This window comes from Apostichopus japonicus, chromosome 19 (genome assembly GCF_037975245.1).
Source record: "Apostichopus japonicus isolate 1M-3 chromosome 19, ASM3797524v1, whole genome shotgun sequence".
NCBI classification, from domain to species: domain Eukaryota; kingdom Metazoa; phylum Echinodermata; class Holothuroidea; order Aspidochirotida; family Stichopodidae; genus Apostichopus; species Apostichopus japonicus.
This window is the reverse complement of record NC_092579.1, coordinates 6,797,713-6,817,731: the sequence shown is the minus strand read 5'-3', so window position 1 is coordinate 6,817,731 and position 20,019 is coordinate 6,797,713. Positions and strand designations below refer to the sequence as shown.

Genomic DNA, 20,019 nt, shown 5'->3' with positions numbered 1-20,019 from the left:
GTATAGGCCTACAGGCACTCGTAACGTTGTGTATGTGTATGTGTAGTGTTTTGAGCGAGTCGTGTTCAAATTCTTCGATTTCTGTCATCTTTTGGAAAAGCTTGCAGTAGAAATCCGTCTTTACTTGTGGTGAAGCAACCTGATACCACATATCGGCTCGGCATTTTTAACATTTACGAGATAAATTTACGTAAAAACAAACACCAAATCTCAATTACTACGGAGCACTGCAACAGTGTAATAGTGTGTGTTCTCAGACGTTTAAGAATGTAAACATAGCGTCTCGGAAGTGAGCTGAGTTCCTCGACTGACGTCACGCCGCGTTACCGTAAATACAACAATTTTTAGAAAGTTTTTATTACCCTCGAATTTTTGATCGTTTATTCCTCGAGGATGCAAGCTTCGTTTGACACAAATTGGGTATCATTGGAAAGCTACGAGTGTACAGAATACGATGATAAAGATTTTTTTTTTTCATTTCATAACCTCTTTAACATAAATTCAAAAGCTTGATATGCCAGAGTAAGAGTACAATTCTAATTAAGCTCTATGCTGTAGACGGCTTATCAGTCACTACATGAGATGCAACTGGTTGTTCCCGGCTGATCTCAAACACCATAAATGAATGATCATTCATAGGAAGTGAGTCAGAATTTGTAAAATTTTGGATTTACTAGATGTGCATGTTGTTTGTGTTAGGTTGTCCTATAGGCCCTTTACAACACTTCTTATCAGTAGGTGACACTGTTGCAATTAGGCCTAACTTGGCTAACAATTGTGAAATGCCACATAAAATTTTTGAGATAAACCTTTGACCTTGGAGACAGCAAGTACTTTTTTCTTGCCAGCTAGTATTATTCACACAATTATGCATGTACTACTACTATAGTCAGTAGTGCGAAGTTCGGCATACTGCGAAGATCGGCCACCCTAAGAAATACACGATTTTAAAAAGACAACTGACAGGAAGAGCCAAATTTCACCAAAAAGTACGAAGCTACAGTTATTTTCTCTCCAAAATGGCCCGTGTGCAAGAAATTACTTACATATTAGTCAATAAAATGACGGAGATCTATGAAGTCTGTTATATTACTGAAAAAATGACACTGACAAATGAACTTCAAAGTCTGCCAATCCAATTTCGATAGTTAAAAATTGTAAAAATTATCCTGTCCTTAAATTTTGATCGCTAAGGTCCTAGTGATACTGTTGAAAATCACCTGTTATGTACCAGGGGCTACGCTACCCTGGATACGGCATGTGGTATCTAACTTTCTTAGCACTAAGGCCTAACCAATACCCGGCTAGTGTAATGTTAAAAGACACCATGCTTACGCCAACCCACAGTACGTGGTGACATTGTAGCCTAATGTTACAAGTCACGTAAACGAATGAATTTTAACTCTAAAAGCAAAATGAAATATTCCATGCTAAACCTGAGCTCATGCATCTTGCAAATGTCATTGGCTGTGTGGTCGATGCTCTGACTGCTGTTTTGATTGCAAATGTCTGCGATCCACGGAGGAGTTGTCTACAAATAGAAGCCATGTTGACGTAGTTGAATACCAAAAGCACAGTAACAGCGGTAGGAATCTTTGGCTTTCGTGTTTGAGCACAGCATGTGTTGCAACTTGGAAGTTGTTTTGCTGGAAACGACTATGCACAAGCTCTACTACTGATGTCACATATGACCATTGCCACATGCATGTGAGAATAATGAATATAGGCCTAGTGGTAACTTATGGAAGAGGGGAAAGACGAAATTGCGATCGCAAGGTAACATCTTGGTTTATGAATGGTGATGTTATTGATGAATGCATAAATTTTCATTTTGTGACATAATACTGGTAAGCTCCGTACAGGATATGGTGAACTTACCAATAATATTACGTAGCGCCAGTAGTACTTAGTCGCGGCCTAAGCTAATTACTGTAGTAATAGTATACTAAATTGTCTGAACTGAAGCTTTACATGGGTTAGTAATAGTAGATTATGGTGCTAGTCATTAATGATCTTTATCGAGTTTAGGCATAGTAGAATAGTGTCGTGATCTATCAATATCATTTGTTGCCAACATGACTTTTGTTTTCATAATTTCTCGCAGGTGTCAATTGCTCTCAATTGGCCATATGTTTTAGCTGAATGAACACTGAAAAAGTGAAATAGTATCATGCATATATATATAGAGTTTTCCCAAGTTAGTTTGTCAATCATATAGTATATTTGAGAGTATTAAAATCGAAGAAAAACATGAAATAATGGTTTTGGATTTTTTGGGGGGATTTTTTTGGGCAAATATATTCAGTGAGTCTGTTGTTTTGTAAATTTGCAGATTATATTGAGTCAAATTATACATTTCAAGCACGATGAAGATCAATGAGACTTGTTCTATCCTTGGCAGAAAAGTGATATTAGTGCCTTACAAGAAGCAACATGTGTTGAGGTAAGCATTTGTTTGCTATTGCCATTTACTCTTATTTCAATAGTATATTCCATGAAATATAAAGAGTATCACTAACAATAACTATAGTATCATTTTATAACTTTTAGAGTTCATCACAAGGAATGAGAAAGGGAGTAGGGGTTCATATACATAGCTGCTGTTGGCACAATACATGACATTTCACTGAAAGTTCAGGTACATGGAAACATAATTTGTTACGAGAGTCCATAAAAGAAGTGAGGAAATTGTTATGAAGGTTTAAAAATGAAATGCAAGTATGAAAAAATTAATTTGTGGAGACACAAGAGTTTCTGTATTGTATTAAAAAAGGTTATTAATTTATGAACATTAAAGGGCAACAGTATCCAGTAAAAACGGCCCTTTACCAAAACGTCCCGCTTTTTTATGACCAAAACGTCCCCGCTTTTTACCAAAATGTCCCCGCAGTCAAAACGTCCCTGTGAGTCAAAACGTCCCCGCTTTTATAATCAGTTGGAATGCCAGTGTGGATGTTTTTAGTTCAAATCAAAAAGTAAGGATAAGTACAGTTTAGGTTGAAAACACAGTTTTTAGGAGTGGGAAGTGCTGGCTATGAGGGCGGAAATATTTTTGAGTATTATTTTCTGATGTAAGATAATATAAATGGAAAAGGGAATGCAAGAGCGCTGTAGGGTAATAGGATTTTTTTTAAACACGAGTTGGTTTCTGAATGAATATATATACGATATTGAGGAAAGGGAATAAAAAGATTTTTGTTTTTGTTTACATACAACAAGTTACTTTTGGAATATGCGAGACGGGCTAGATGAAAGTGATATATTTTCCTAGTAGCACATGGGCTCTTTGCAATGTTCAAAAATGTCGATATGAAGCAACTTTTCAACCCCCTCCCCCATCCCCAGGGACATTTCCCGCATATGCGCTCAAGAAAAGAAGTACATGGCCAAGCTACAACACATTTCACGATTATATTTCAAAAGTTTATATCATCTGGAATATGAATATTATCTCAATGTTATGTAATTGTTGACCAAAATTTCCGAAATCAAAAGTAAAATAGATGTAAATAAGTCATTTTGCAAGGATTTTTTACTATTTACATTCTTGTTGTAGAACTTCCTTAATTCCTTAATTCACTGAAAAACATATAGCGTATACCTTTTTCATACCAAATATATATTCCGATATAGTCCTTCATGATTTATTTAGTGCCTGTAATCCAACTTGCATGGTGATAACTTAGCCAAATTATAACTTAAAATTAATATATGTTCACAACTGTGAATGAATGTGATAGACGGGGACGTTTTGACTTACGGGGACGTTTTGACCAACAGGGACGTTTGGCCCAAAGCGGGTACGTTTTGGTACGGGGACGTTTTGGTAAAGGGACGTTTTGAATGGTAAGCAGGGCAACAAAGTCATTGTCACCATGTCCATAGATGTCATTGGTGGAGCAAGGGGTTCCATGTCTGTATGTTGCCTATAGCTACTGCCAAAAAAACCTGGTAAATGTTTGTAAATTTAGAGGTCATAACATTTTTATCCTAGTAGGATCCATTCATCAGGCAGGTAAAAACAGAGGAAACAGGTTGAAATTGAAAGATGGAACAGGCAAGTATTCAAATGGAAGTGAAAATGAATAGTGTGGAATTAGAATTAGCAGACAGTCACATGTAAGGGTGGCAGCAGATAATAAAAAAGGCTAAGGTGCATGAGCTAGTGATGATGCAATGATACTAGATACAGTGATAGTAGTATATATGTACCACATACTCCACTCTATTTGAATAAGAGAATATCTCACACCAGGCAGGAATGAGTCTATACACCTATTGTGGTCTGTTTGCCTGACTGTAGTTTATTAACTTAATAACATGAAACTAGAAGTTACATCATAATGGCTATTAATTGTCAGCCAGTTATCATATATGTATAAACAATTTACACCGACCTACTTATTCTGCAAGCTGTCGGTGTGTTTTATGCTTTGCCATGAATGTTATTAAAACTATCAAAAGTACCTTCTTCTGGAACAAGGAGTGCATATCTTGACAAAACCTTTGTACCACGAGTTGTTGATTAATACGATAGTTCATCAGAATAATTCTCGTATAAAATCAGACATCAGCAATCATGATAAGGAAATAAGAAATTGCTAATTGGCTTCTACTATGAACTCTGACAATAGGTGACCGTATTTTTTTAGAATTTGTTAGACAGTCATATAATACAATAGTATGAATAATGAAAACTGCTACCACAATGCAAGCTATATGTACAGTATAGCAGTTTTTGTACACTGTTTGTATTATATATGTCAAATCCATAAAATTGATTAGGGTAACTACACTATATAATGCTAAATTGTTCAATGCATCATAAACACTACTGGCTATATATACTATGTTTCTTAATCGAACAAAACATTCGATTATCTTGAAGCAGTTTCTGTAAATGCCCCCCACCCCTCCCCCTTTTTTTTCAGGTATCATGAGTGGATGAAATCCAAAGAGTTGCAAGAACTAACAGCCTCGGAGCCACTCACTCTTCAAGAGGAGTATGAGATGCAGTTGAGCTGGCAACAAGATGAAAACAGTGAGTCTCTAGTTTCACTCATGTTTTTATTTCTAACTCCAGCCAGGTGCGTAGCCAAGGGGGGGGACGAAGGGCGCAACCGCCCCCCCCTTGAGCATATTTTTTTGTATGTTTTTATGATATCGCTAGTAATTTCAAGCTTAGATGCAACTTACAAGGCCTGAGAAGTGCCATTTCCAGCGATCTGGGAGGCATTTTCTGCCAAAATTTTCTTAAATGCGTAGCGCCAACCCATGGTGGCGCTACGCTTAGATAGTTTTCAATGCAGAATCTACGGCTCAGTTTGCCTACAGGTTTGCCCCTCCCTTGGCAAATTCCTGGCTACGTGCCTGACTCCAGCCAGTTGGGGACAAATTTTCAAATGCTAACACCACTTGATACTGTCATGCTTGGAAGCACTTGTACTGACAGTATGAATAGTTTTTAAATCTTTCATCAGATAGAAACTGGATATTTCATACTGCTCATACCGTCATTACAAGTGCTTTGAACAATGACATTAGAAAGAATAGTTTATCAAAAATTTGTTTGACCCTCTTTAACCATCCATCTCTTTGAACACGTAAAGTTAACTGCTCATACAGCCTGTGAGGTCTGCTTTCCCCATCTGGAAAGATTGAAAGAATGGTGGGATATATTTTTCTTACTTTGCTGCATCCTATCATGACAACAACTTTGACGAACATATTGATATGCATTTTAGGCTTGCTTGACATTTGCATATGAGAGCATTGTTTGTGCTTGTTTGAGCTTGTTTGTGTGCCTATAATAATAGCTTACATTTCTAAGTTTTCTTTGGAAAGGAGCATGTATACATACTACATACAAGTTTTAAAAGTATTATTCTGTACATTATTGACAAAACAGATCTTTATGGTTTTGTGTGTTAATAATGTATGCTTAGAAAAAGTTCAAATATAAATTTCCAGGGATGTTGCATTTCAAGCACCCTGTATCTTCTGTGTTTTCATAGGATGACAAACTGGACACCCTTTTTCAACATGTGACCTTTAAACTTTTTGAAATTAGCACCATTTTGTGGAAAGCCTATTTGGATCACTTGAAACTTGCTTTGTTGATGATTAATGAAATGCTAAGACAAATTGCTTCCTGTCACAGAATTTGAATAACAAAACGTGTAGCTACTTACTTATTTTGTTATGAGAAAGACAAGCATAAGTGTTGATAATTGATCGAAGAGAAAGTGTTACGTTTTAATCGAATGGTTCACTCAATTGCTGAGTGGTGATAATTTTCAGTTGCAGTTTTTTATCTACATGTGAAAGAGGTTATTTGAATATTTGTGCAATATTGTTTGAATTAAACTGCTAAGTGTTGTAAGTAATTTAGCAATGGGCTTGATTTTCAAATTGAATAGTAGCATTCAAAGCATTACTATTGAAAATGCATGAAGGGCAAATAATTAAAAAGGAAACACTGACATACAGTTCATTAAAAGAGTAGTTTAGAGCCTGGTAAGCTTTCTATTGATCAGTGAAAGAGGAACTTTAAATCTGAGTATCATGCTAATAATTACTGTACGTACAATTCCTAAATGCTGTTCCCCAGCACTATGGTATTTTTTCGTACTGTAGATTTGATTTTCACTCTTATTGTTTTGACTTCTGAGTTCCTTTTTCTCCTCAAATGGTTGTTTCGCTTCAATACAATACCAATGATGCATCTCTAACATATTGCACTCATTCTACAGTATTGTATTGTACACCACCCTATAGCAACCACAATATGACCTGTTATTGTAACCACCAACCTACGCTAAGAAGCATGGGGCTGTGGTCACTCTTAGGAATGTTTGTATATGACATATGACGCATGTTAGTAGAAGTAGTTAAGAACAATGAGTGTGTATAATGAGACACTCTGAATACAGAAGTCAAAGCAATGACAACTCCTCTTTGAATCATCTCTTGTATCATTATCATCAAGAATATTACAGCATCCGTGACATAGAAGTACCTAAAGTGGTTTCAGGTTTTGAAGACTAAAAAAAACAAACATTTGGTATAGTTTTGTATCCAATAGACTGCACAGCTGGTTTTCTTCAAATGAACTTACCTCAATACAGCATGTTACAATACATAGATAATATTCCTCTCATTACTTAGAATACAAAACGGTGTACACAGACACTGATAATTGGTACTCGAACTCGCAACCCCAAAAATTGCATCGGGAGACTGGTACTCGATATGCAAACTCGGTACTTGGACATTGGTATAAAATGGAACCTAATGTTATCAGAATTACTCAGTATATATGTTAAAAGGTACTCAAATTGAATGCTGGAAATCAGATAGAGTTATCATCTAAAGAGCTTCAGTAGTCATTTTGTGCAGCAGACAATAGCACATTGTTATGGAGTAGGACAGAACATACTATAGGACTATAGGTGCATATGAATCATGCTTTTACCATTCTAACTTTCCATTTTCCATTTTTCCTTTCTCCTTTTGTTACCACACAGAACTGACTTTTCTTATAATGGACTTGGATAAGTGGAAGAGGGCTTCTCTCTCCGAGGAAGGTAATTTTGAAGGTTTTTTATGCAATTTCTTTTACCAAATAGATTTGATCGAAGGTTCAAAACATGAATCAGTCATGTTGGCTATCCATACTAGATTGACAGCTTGTTGAAAGAAAATTCTGTTATTAGCACCTGTAGGTTGGAATGTATAACTCATACTGTAAGATTTTCAAAACTAGGAGATGATTCATTGAGCAATCTTTGCATGTCACTTTTGAGATGGACTCATAAACTTCTTAAATAGTAAAGAGGGATATTGTATATATGTAATACATGCTATCCATCTATGCACATTGTCTATACTGTAGCAATTTGGTTATTTCTTGTAGCATCTTGCCGCACAGGTTACCAGATAACTATTCTCTGATCTGGTCCATTCAGGGTTGAGGGAGGGGGTGAGGGGAAGGGCATGAATTATACAGAAAGGTAACAGTAACTGTCTGGTTCTGCAAATTATCATTGAATGTACTAATGTTTGTAACAGTTGTTGCTGGCTACATTAATGGTCCCAACATAGAATGAGCCAAATACTTTGTTACTTTGTGCAACTCAAAATATGTTGGAAACATAGCTATGCAGATATTGTCACAAACCTTTTCACTTTTTCTCTGGTATAAATATTCACCAGTGCCATCTAAATGTTCGACAGACCAAAAATTATTAAGGTAATATATCTTGATTGATGCATTTGTGGTCAAATGAAAGAGCATCGAGCCTCTTAGTATTCATGAAGGTTCATGTGCTCAATGCCGATTGGTTATTTTGTTACACATTCTAATGTGTTTTTTTAGTCATTCAGTTGATTTTGTGCGTTGATTGTAGGAATTTTGGACGTGGTGTGAAAAATCTGATGACTGATAATTTCTTTTTCAGATTGTATGAGTGGAGATGTCAATCTATTCCTGAACAACGACGAAGACAAATCTGTTGCAGAAATTGAAATAATGGTTGCTGGTAAGCTCTTGATTTCTGTCCTCATCACTCCCCCCACACCCAACCCCCCCCCCCCACCTTTCCACACTCCTCTTTCACATCACAAAGATTTAGTGCACAAACAGGAAATGTCATGCCAGTTTTGTTTTTCTGTCTTTTTTTTGTCAACCTTTACTTTTATGAATTGTAGCCACTTCATTCAAGTATAAAAAAGGGAACAGTTTACAGAGGAAGTCAACAGAGTTGCTTTTCCAGGACGACATCAAAGGAATATCCGACTAACATGGACACAAATTTAGTGCACAAACAAGAAAAGATATGCCAAGTTTTTTTTCTTTTTTTTTTCCTTCTATCTTTTATGAATTGAAGCCACTTCATTCAAAATCAAAAAGCCAACCGTTTACAGAGGAAGTAAACAAAGACGCTTTTCCAGGACAGCATCAAACATCTGACTTGTGGTTTCATTGTAATTCCAAAGGTTATTACTTTCCTAGAGTTAACAACCCATTCAATGTTCCTTTGTGATAGCATTCATAGAATTACCAGACACTTTTTTTAATAATCCTAACCCTAACCACTAGGCTATGGACGCTGATTGTTTGTCCAGAGGTTCGAAACCGGTACGGAAAGTCGTAATTCCACTGTAGGCGTTTGTCACCTGTATCGAACAATACTAGTTCTGTTTTTGGTGACATATTTGCCTTACCCTAGAGATCAAACATGATTCTAACCAACTGGAAATCATAAATGATGATTCCTAAATCCGAATCTAGAAAGAGATACTTTGAACAGACTTTCTTAATGAAATGGAGGTAAACGACAATGAATATCTATATAATATTGAAATCGTAGTGAGTTGGAAAATTCAGAACAGTGCAAAAACTTCCAGCCTCCACCAGGATTTGAACCTGGGCCTCCTGCTTTATATGCGTACACCATAACCACTAGGCTTTGGACAATAATGATGAACAATCAGGATATGTGCATGTGTATGAGCCAGCTGTCACAGTTTGACCTTCTCAAGTGCAGATAAGTGAATTGCACAGAATAGTCAATTATATATTGGTTTCTCTTCGTCAAATGAGCGTCTATTAGTTTCAAGCTCAAACAATTCTTGCAAGAATTTTATGATGATCCTTATCTCTTTCTTTTTTCTATGGGGGGGGGGGTTGTTTTTGTTGCCATACATTTTAAATTTTTTTTATGACTTTTTAGATTCAATGAATCACTAGCTAGCAAAATATGAAGTAAAGGAACTTGAGGACCATAGGAATTGTATTCAATATATTTGAGTAACTCCTATATAGGGACAGATGCATTGAGATCATGCGAAGTATAGGTGTTCTTTGTGATAGAATTGTATTAAAGAGTGCACAGTGCTATCTTCATGATAACAGTTCTGATGTATGAAGTCTGGAGCTGACAGTGTGTTGGTTCATATCTTACCAGCTTACTTTTAAAATGGAATATTCGAGAAGCCGACAGTGAAACACTTGCATTAAAGAGAAAATTATTCCAAACTGTCAGATGAACAGCCGATCTTGGTATCTTGCCCTTAACTCGAGATATGGTTGCTTGATTATAAATGATCAATGATCGAAATATTTGAAAGAGAAGCCAAAACAATTTTCAGCTTAATTGTCATGACAACATTATTCACTCGATTTGCAGTGAATTTGTTTAACTAATCAACTTCAGCCATTGGAATATCCCTTAAATTATAGTACCTGAATCACAACGACATGAAATCCCTGTTTCGTCATTATGTACAGTAACTGCATGTGATAATTTCACATTTAGTTATATCTGAATATCCTTGCCTGAGTTCTTTTGCTTGAACACACTCTGCCAGTATTAAACACGTTGTCAAACTACTAGATGTCCTTCATTTAAACATTTGCTTCCATGTTATGAAAGTTTTTCATGAGATACTTAGTGTTTACATAAACATACCAATGTATTCAAAGATGGAATCATAACTTATTACAACTCTTTTTTTTACTGACTTGACAGAACCATCTTGTAGAGGCCGAGGATTTGGGAGAGAGGCGATATATCTGATGATGAAATACGGTATGTAATTTGTGGAAAGCATAAATGTGCAGGGATGTGCCCACGCTGGGCGGCACCGCCCAGCACTAAAAATTACTGCCCAGCACTGTCTTAAAAATCGTGAATCCCGCCCAGCACTATTTTCATCTAAAATCCCGACATTCGTAACAATATATTCAACATAAATTGGGCCTAGCCTATGCCAAAATCATACAGACTAATAATTCATCAGTTACGCATGTGAGAAACATTACTTACAGCTCTCAATTGGTCCCTTGTAAAATCTTTTTGAAGAGATCATTTTTACCAGGTACGTAATATATTTCACTAAAAAAAAATTTAAAAATGTAAATTGTTAGCAAAACTAGTACTTGTGTATGTGCTTCAAAAGCTACACAAGTGCCAGCATTTGGCATCTGAGCACCTTCAAAAATCAGTATAACCGGCACTCAGGAAATCCTGGGCACAGCCCTGAACGTGTATATATGCATCTTATTATTCTGACTTATAAAAGCTTTTAGAATACACCTATTATTTCATCTGCACACAGAGAGGTTTGTAATGATCAGAGGTAATAAAGCTGATCATGAAATATATATATATGACACTTATCCAAATTTGGAGATAATTTGAGACACTTGTAATTATCAGGGAACAGAGAATGAAATCTAGGAAGTTTTAGGGAACACTTTTTCATCTGGCAACAGTGCGTGACTCGCTGGGACCGTCCTCGGACATTGGGTACTTCTGGTCACCCTTCCTCTAAATAAAGCTAAGTAACCCTTTGTTGGCTTTATATACATTGCAAGTTGTTCATGGGAATTTCTTCTTCAATTTTTCTTTCAGGTGTGGATAAATTAGGGTTGAAGAAATTCACTGCCAAAATTGGTATGAAAAACAGCAAGAGCTTGAATCTCTTTAGTAAACTTGGATTTAAGGAGGTAAGTTGCCTTTAACTTTGTCAACTTTGTACTTGGTTGTGGAAAGGGACTGGTTGGTAATGTACAAAGCATATTGAATCAAAAATGTTTTCATCAAATTTGTAAAATCAATATTAAATCAATGTTAAATGTCAATATTAAATATTAAAATGTTAAATCAATTATTTATGAACCAGCAAAGTTCTATTTTATTTTATATTTGACACTCTTTTCTCTATCTACTTGTTGTTAGTTTTTTCTTTTTTTTCTAGGCTCTCCTAACCATCTCAGTCTTACTAGTGTATTGTATGATTTGATTATCAGATGAATAAAACTGATTTTTGACCAAAATATTGTTTCATTCCAAGCAAAATAGAAAAAAATAATTTTACCCTAAGGTCAAACCATAAATCACAAAGAAATGAAACCGAAATAGAAAAAAAATAATTTGATTATTTTCAAAATTATGGTTATCAGTATCCTACTATGAAGAAAAGGTTAATCTGTAACCTTACCTGCATGCCTGAATTCATCTTGTTGTGAAATATGTAAAATGCAAACTGCTGAAGGTTTTAATGTTTCTGATGGTCCTAGGTTTGTCTGTTGTAAATAGTTTTTCTAGTACTTAGTGTTTCTAGTACTATGACACATAAATATATCTTTCCTTTTATGGCTGTTTTAGTGTCACCATTTTATATAACTGAATTCCATTGCAATATTTGTGCAATATATATTTGCTATGTGTTTTATGCTATTATTGATTCTGTATATTGTAAAATAGTTACATAGTTATTTTAGTAGTTTTTCACATATTTGATTTAGTTTTACACTGTATTTTTAACATTTCCTTTACTTTACATTGTGTAATTTTATCTTTGTTAGGTGTATTGGTTTTGTATTTATGTTTTACGACTTTGTTTTTATGTATTATGTTTTGTAAAGCGCTTTAAAGCCTTTGCATATTGCACTGTATAAGTTGCATATTATTATTTATTATTACTTTGCGAAACACTGAAATATCTGGACAAGATTAGCCCTCTGTATGTACGTATTAATTATAAGACATCAAATGTCCCACACATTTATTTTCTCTCATTTTTCATTCTCTTTGTTTTTCGTCTTCCCATGTTGTCGGTAGATAGCTCGTAGCGAAGTCTTCCAGGAAGTGACTTTAGAACTACCGGTGACCTCTGACATCTATCAGACATTGAAAGTCAAGACTGAAGGGTCACTGATAGAGGAATACAGATCGAAAGACGTCCACTGATGATCTGTTATTCGTTGTCGTTCATCTATGATTGTCACCAATCATCTGTCGTTCATCTACTGGCCGTAACAATGATTATTCAAGTGTGATTTATCATATTCGTATTGGAGGTAATGAATCCGGAAATGACTTCGTGACGAGGGGCAGGAATGGTCTCATTGAAGTCTTGCTGATGGACAGCCTGGTCAAAGATCTATGTGAACTTTTGTAAATGGGTTAGCCTTCAGACATGATTATGTTGACAATGGTACTTTCTCTTTGTCTCATTCTGTGATGTATCAATCAAGCTTCCAGCATTAACAGATATCTGTTAACTTTAATTGTTGGTACAACCACAGTTACAATGAAAACTTTCAACAAACCATCACTGATCCACAGCATATACAAGATTTGATACTCAATTAAGTCGATGACTCGACTGGAATTCATTGGCAAGGGCTCAACTCGACTTTCAAATCAAAGTCACTCGTTTGCAAATTTGGTCCACGAAATCATGCTAACGGATCAATCCTAGAACTTTATGGGCATGAAAGGTTCAATGTAGTGGCAGCCATATAGATTCTTTGTGAGACTGAGTGGTTGTCAGACTGGGTTGAGACTGAGTGGTTGTCAGACTGAGGGAGACTGAGTGTGAGACTGACTGAGACTGAGTGGGTATCAGACTGTACAAAGTTATACCATCTAATGTAAGCTATGGCTTTAGGATGATAGAGAAATATGCTAACTAAAGAAGTGTGCTGAACAAAATGGACTTTCTTTGTGACATGATCTGGACATTTGTGGTCGCTTAAGCATTGTAAAAATTAACTGTTATTATTATTAAACGCTGCTATTTTTATTATGTTATGGGGCCATTCACCTCCTGTGAGCCCTGCTTCCTTTCACATTGGTTGAGGTTAATAATTTCAAGACTTTGAGAGCTTTGTACACATGCTTGTTTAGGTTTAATAATAATTATCAGAATAATAATGTATAAAACTTGTTGCTTGCTCTTCTTGTATTGCCAGATGGGAAATGAAATAACAGTAAAAAGGAAACAACATATCGAGTTGAAATTTGTTTATTTGATATCAACATCATTTTTCACCGGTAGAAATTATATTCTTTTAATAGATACACCCAACACCAGAGCACTAATGTAAGTGTTAATAAACGATATTAATATCAATTACTTTCTTAGATCGTTGAAGAAAAGTGAAGAGTTGAAAAATTGTAGAAAAAAGTCAAATTTCATTCAACTTGTACAATTAAATTGAAGGGCACAAATGAACATTGAGGACTTCTTAGTTTTAGCAAAGTGTTGTATTCATGCTTTAAAGAATACTGCTAGCCTAACATGCCTGTCCATAAGTCTTAATAGAAGTTTATTCACAGAATATACCTCTTCCCCCCCCCCCCCCCCCCCCCGTCCCATATGGCACAAAAGTTGAAGGTACCTTTTACTGTAATGTCACTTGTGTGCCTATTTTGTCTCAGGCATTTCCAATGAACATTGGCAAAAATACATACGAAGCTAGCTTGGCTTCTGTGACATTAGGGCTCCTGTAGTATTAGGCATATACTAGCTATATACAGTTACCTCACTGCAACTTTGAGACGCTACTCGATAAGCAACTTCATACATTTTACCAATTATTTATAATATTCTTGTCTTTCTTTCTAACTGCAAAATGGTGCGCAAAAAATGTCACTGTTACTCCATTGCACTGCCTAACTAAGTTTTCTATAACTTTTTTTCTTTTGAAAATATTAACGGGGGTCTCAAAGTACCTGTAACCCAAGGGCCTACAAAATCCGACCCTGCCTGTGCTCACTTTCCAGGGAAACAAAATAATCTCCAAAATAAACTTGCACTGCTATTATAAATGCAATCAAAACACCAACTGTATTTTGCCAGACGCCCTAGTATCATTCGATGGAAATAATGTGCATTTCTTTCTTGTGCATGGCTTTCAAGTGTACGAGGAGCATACAGCTGCTCAAATAATATGACTGTAAAACTGAAGATCCCTTTAGCCTGCAGAAACACATTTAAGAATTACATACCTGGTGTTTCCCCTTCAAATTTTGTTCATCATGAGCCTCAAAACTCTAGAAATGGCTTTTCTTGATTTTCTTATACATAATTTATCAATTATTGATTAATTTATTAAATGATGTTAATGTTTCACTTTAAACAGTTGTCTACCAAAAAGATAAAAGAAGATAGCTTAGTTTTTCGTTTTACTCTATTAATTAGTTACTCTGCCTTTGCTGTTAAAATGGAAGGATTTCTGCTCTTAAATTTATATCAGTGTGTAACAGAGCATGGCCTTTTATAGCTATTGATGACATAATGTCCGTCGCCGAGAGTATAAGCTAGCACATCATGGTTCACCAGAACGTAATACCCTACCTTTCGCACACTATATGACCTACACAATCCTACCTTCGCACACTATATGACCTACATATTCCTACCTTTCGCACACTATATGACCTACACAACCCTACCTTTCCCACACTATATGACCTACACAATCCTACCTTCGCACACTATATGACCTACACAATCCTACCTTTCCCACAATATATGACCTACACAATCCTACCTTCGCACACTATATGACCTACACAATCCCACCTTCGCACATTATATGACCTACATAATCCTACCTTTCGCACACTACATGACCTACACCTTTTTTACCTTTATATCAGAATTTCAAGCAAGCAAGTGATATTGCTCGTAACTACTTTTGGAAAATGAAAAAAATATATAACTTCAGATAAATTTAATTGGATAACTAAGTATAGAAAACTTTGTGAAAAGATGTTTAAGAAAGACAAAATGAAAGTAGCATACCTTGAACAAATAGGCATTAACTTGCATGCATTTATTTCTTGCAAAAATAAATAATTTTTCTCTTAATATCAGAAAATAAGACAGATTTAATATAATTAGCAACAGTGAACAGAACCGGGTTAGTACGGCAACAAAAATCGCACAAACTTTATGACGACCGCTAAAATTCTGTGAAATGTAATGATTCTTCGTCTAATAACATGATTGTAGATGAATAAAAGTTACAGAATCATACATGACTACAACTGCTCACCCCACCCATACATTGGGTCCTAAAAGAAAATGAAATTGGTACAAATGAGGGGGATCTTATACACCAACAAGCGGTCATTAGTAGAAAACAGCAACTTTCAGAAATTGTGTGGATCTTATAGCCTGTTATTTCTGTTAAAGTTGGATTAACTTGCAACAGTTAACATTCACAAGGTTTTGACTAGACATATGTATTAATTATTTGTTATGCCACCCTGTGACAAAAACCTGTGGATAAATTTCCTGAAGGTTGTAAGAATCCAGCGATCCATTGAAACTGTTTTTGCCACCCGGATATGGGTCATGCCCCACAATTTGCAGAGCATCTGTAGTTCTAATGAAGAGTCAATAAACTTTCCAATTAACCTTTACACTTCTATGTCTTACCACATTTTAATAAATATTTTGATAATGTGCGACCCAACATCCATAATTCCAAGACACATAGACAACTTCACCCTGTCATAAAGATTTAAATTAAGCCACAATTTGTTTAAAGATTGAAATGAAAAACTAACGAACAGAAAGAAGTGGCAGGTAATGTTTCTCCACAGGTCGTCATGACTACCTTCTCATACACAAAACCAAAGGCACCAGAGAAATCTGGGCGAAACGCTGTTTTTTAAACATTCAACACATCGTAGTGCGTGTGATGCATGTAGTCCAGCAAAGCTTTGGTTTTTAGAGCATTCATAAAAGATATAAATATATGATGGGCGAAAAAATTATAAAAGACAGACTGGTAGAACAGAGAGACTGCAAGATAGCCAAGCACTCACTTACAAATCAAGGTGGTAAGTGGTGTATCACATGTGAAATTTTAAAGCCACTTAAAGGCATTGAAGACTCGCACACACAGAAACGTCTCATGCCGGTAATCTGACCTAGTTTCGAATGAGGTGTAACAGAAGTGTTAGACACCACCATCGATCCCAGAAGATACACACACAGTTTGCTACCGTCGGTTATTAGACACTAGTGCACAGTGAATACATGCAGATAAGGTCAATACCCACAACACAGTGTACATAGCAGCGATGGACATCTCAGGTCTAGATAAAAGATAACAAGGTATCACGTTTCATTACTGTCTGCATTTTGTAGCGACACGAACGAAATGTCACTTGCAAGCAACAGAAAGTTAACTTTTTCAGATGGCCGCATGCGGTTTGGGGCGAGTCTTCAATGCCTTTAAGATATAATTTTCCATTGAATCGGCATCAAATTTCAGTAAAATGTATCAAATACTCTGATTAGCTTTGACTTATGAAAGCAGTTTTATTCCCCGCACAATTGTTAGAAAATCAGTGATTCCAGATCCATGCGAAAGTGAAAATCACCTTCAACCTATCTCTACTTGATTTATGTAGCAGCTTAATTAAGTGAAGAAGGAGTAACCCCTTCTTTCTCTTTACTGAATGTGTCGCAGTACGTAACTCACTGTGGTGTCGATGCCCTAGCAACCATAGAGTTTTACACAATGAAGGTTCTTTGGGATTGGATGTAATTTTTTCAATTTGGAAATGAAAAACAAAACTATGTTAATACCTATAAATATACATATTAGTTGAGACTGTTAAGTGTTTGCAAAGCTTTCGAATGCAAAACCTTGAAATTTGATATGCAGGCTGACATTTACCAGCAAATGGTGCTCAAAAGACTTGACCACAGAGGCTTGAAAGTTCACACAAATCTGTGTCACTTTACACAAGCTTACATCTAGCTAGCATAGATAGTTTGTACAGGCAAACTGCTAACTTTTTGTCTGTAGGAAGGAAACACAATTAGTAGAAACATTGCACTGTTCAGTTTTTAGACAGTGTTACAAATTTGCTGAAATACACAGAGAGTTTGGCTGGCTTCAACTAGCAAAGTTATATCCAGCAATTGGATGTTAAAATAACACAAAATGACAGAAAACCAAAACTTTTGAGTAGCCAGGAAAGGGGTGGGGGAGGGTGGTGGGTGTAATTAAAGCTACAATTCTAACCACTCCATCAGCACTGTCAGATTATACTTTTGACTAAAATGCCTAACGTTCATGAAGAAAAACAACAACATGGCCGCTCGACGACTGAATCACGTATAAAATAGATCATAGCTTAGTAACAACAATGTTCCACGCAAACAGGACAAAACCTTTCAAAGAAAAACAAAAACCTTGGAACACCTGTTCGGTAATTTGTCATTACCTAAATTCTTAATTGCTGTTGTAGTAGAGGGATATCATGTTACTTCTATTTTTAGTTTTCCAGGTTCCTACTCGTGGTGCGTTAATATCAACAAGGAAGGAAGTCATATGGCTAGCCTTGTTACATTACACCTCTTCACACTTTTAGCACTGCCATCCATATTATTAGAACTGTAATAAAATTCCAGTCAATACAATTGAAGTAGCCTGTTTTTTTTATTTGTTTTTTTATATAAACCACATTCCCACTTTGCAACAAAAGTTACAGTAACCTCACGTTTATACTAAGTGGATCGTTTCTGTGTGAAATCGATGGTGTCTACAAAGAATAATTGATCTGGTATCGCATCACCAAAAGCTATGTAAAATGAGTAAAATACTATGTAAAATACTATGCAAGTGCCGATATGTATAACGATCTTTGTACACAGCAACCATAGTACTTTACAGGGGACAAACTTCAGAGCCTGCGAAACTGCTCCAAAAAGTTTGCTTTATTCTTCTTGTCCAAAATTGTGCATGTAACTATGAATTGGTTGATATTCAGCAATGATTCATTTTGTAAATAGGGAAGACTTGCTATTCTTGTCCAAAATTGTGCATATAACTATGAATTGGTTGATATTCAGCAATGATTCATTTTGTTAATAAGGAAGACTTGCTATTCTAGGCCTGTGCATGGTGATGTTTGCTTTTGAATACAAAAGACATCTCTTGTGACATTCCATTAATACCCAAAGCTCACAATAGAATCTCTGTATAGGTGACATTTCCAAGTTTGTGACTTTCTGGTTGTCTTGTATTAAACACAGAAGCAACATTATTTCACTAATACCTTTTGGAAAATTGTATAATTTTGTAAGAGTAAGCCACTGTATCATGAAGAATCTGTTGTACTCAAAAACATCTGCCTTTGTCTTGTCACTTCATTTAATATTAAGCATAGTAAATAATAAGGACCCCCTAGCTTGGACCCCCCCTTTTATCTGTGGGTAGAGTGCTTGTGAGTCTAACAGTCTTAGTGTGAGGTTTTTAAGGGTTAGCTCATCCTGTGGTAAGAGTTCTGCTTTGGGTCCTGTGTCGTTTACTCCCTTTGGATGCTCATGTTCATATTCCTGTTGTCTCCATTGCGGTTCCTACCCTGTGACCCTTTGTCAATTACTCCCCTTTCCTAAAAGGTTCATACCCTATGAAAAGGCAAATAGATCTTGTTCATTCACTCAGTCTTGAGGTATGGAACTCGATCGATTTTAATTATTAGAGGATTTTAACATCAACATTTGAAGCTTCAACGATTTAAATTTCCTTGTAAATAATGGCATGTTTTGCCTTTTTTTTTTAAATCACTTATTCAGGATTTAAGGTCTGTACTGGAGAAAATTTCAGCAATATCTATGCGAACCCTGTTCTTTTGAAGCAGTGATGTGGATTCCTTAATCGTCTCTACTGAGACAAGCTGCACTTGTACAGGTAATGCATGCAGACCATTAACAATTTGTGAATTCTGCCAACCGACTTAAAAGACGAGATTAAGAAGATGGGTTCTCACTTCTGTAAAGACTTTTTTTTCCCAGTTATGTTTGGACTAAATTTGATGAGGGATTTAGACAGGAACTTTGCCACCAGAGTTTCTTTCTTTGTACACGGCCGTCTGTGTGTAAATGAGCGGAAACCTCATTTTTACGGGAAAAGTAAACACGAATGGAATTGAAATTTTTGCATAGAAAGAAACCTCCTCATCAGTTGGGCTTGTCGTAATCTTGAGGGTTGACGGGGTTGTTGACCAGTGCTGATAACGCCTCCATCCACTGTCGTCTCTCTGTTTCCGTCTCCGAGCTCAGGTAGAACTCTCTGTCCGGCGTCACCAGGGTGAAGCTGAAACCCTGATCCAGGGTGCCTGGCGGGACGCCCTCCCGACATGCAAAGCGGTCCTTCTTGCCCCCGATGGCCACGGTCTTGAGGGGGTGGGCATC

General features: G+C 36.1%; 3 protein-coding genes across 8 annotated transcripts in view; 1 reads left to right on the top strand and 2 right to left on the bottom strand.

The window, feature by feature from the left end:
* Positions 1-1,650, bottom strand: part of LOC139960436 (enoyl-CoA hydratase, mitochondrial-like) — a 16,246-nt gene extending 14,596 nt beyond the window's left edge. Inside the window, exon 1 of one of the 2 annotated variants that reach the window (XM_071958781.1) lies at positions 1,437-1,650. In XM_071958781.1, the coding sequence (XP_071814882.1) occupies positions 1,437-1,548 (112 nt within the window). In that variant the 5' untranslated portion in view covers positions 1,549-1,650. The remainder of the gene's footprint in view (positions 1-1,436) is intronic. The other variant, XM_071958780.1, reaches the window with a different exon arrangement.
* On the top strand, positions 1,638-17,775 carry LOC139960437 (alpha/beta-tubulin-N-acetyltransferase 9-like). 3 transcript variants are annotated; one of them, XM_071958784.1, is made up of 8 exons: positions 1,638-1,776; positions 2,333-2,443; positions 4,932-5,041; positions 7,527-7,586; positions 8,460-8,540; positions 10,533-10,592; positions 11,418-11,512; positions 12,634-17,775. In XM_071958784.1, the coding sequence occupies exons 2-8, from the start codon at positions 2,367-2,369 to the stop codon at positions 12,658-12,660; spliced, it is 510 nt and encodes a 169-aa protein (XP_071814885.1). In that variant the 5' UTR covers positions 1,638-1,776; positions 2,333-2,366; the 3' UTR covers positions 12,661-17,775. The 3 variants fall into 3 exon arrangements, with proteins under 3 accessions (XP_071814885.1, XP_071814883.1, XP_071814884.1); XM_071958782.1 differs by having other exon boundaries at positions 12,630-17,775; XM_071958783.1 differs by having other exon boundaries at positions 1,712-1,847; positions 12,630-17,775.
* Positions 13,803-20,019, bottom strand: part of LOC139960435 (arf-GAP with dual PH domain-containing protein 1-like) — a 38,106-nt gene continuing 31,889 nt past the window's right edge. The window contains exons 8-9 of one of the 3 annotated variants that reach the window (XR_011790516.1): positions 15,238-20,019; positions 13,803-15,204 (exon numbers count right to left, since the gene is read on the bottom strand). Coding sequence is in view for 1 of the 3 variants with exons in the window: in XM_071958779.1 (XP_071814880.1) it covers positions 19,786-20,019 (234 nt within the window). In the remaining 2 variants the exon portion in view is untranslated. The other 2 variants (XR_011790517.1, XM_071958779.1) reach the window with 2 other exon arrangements.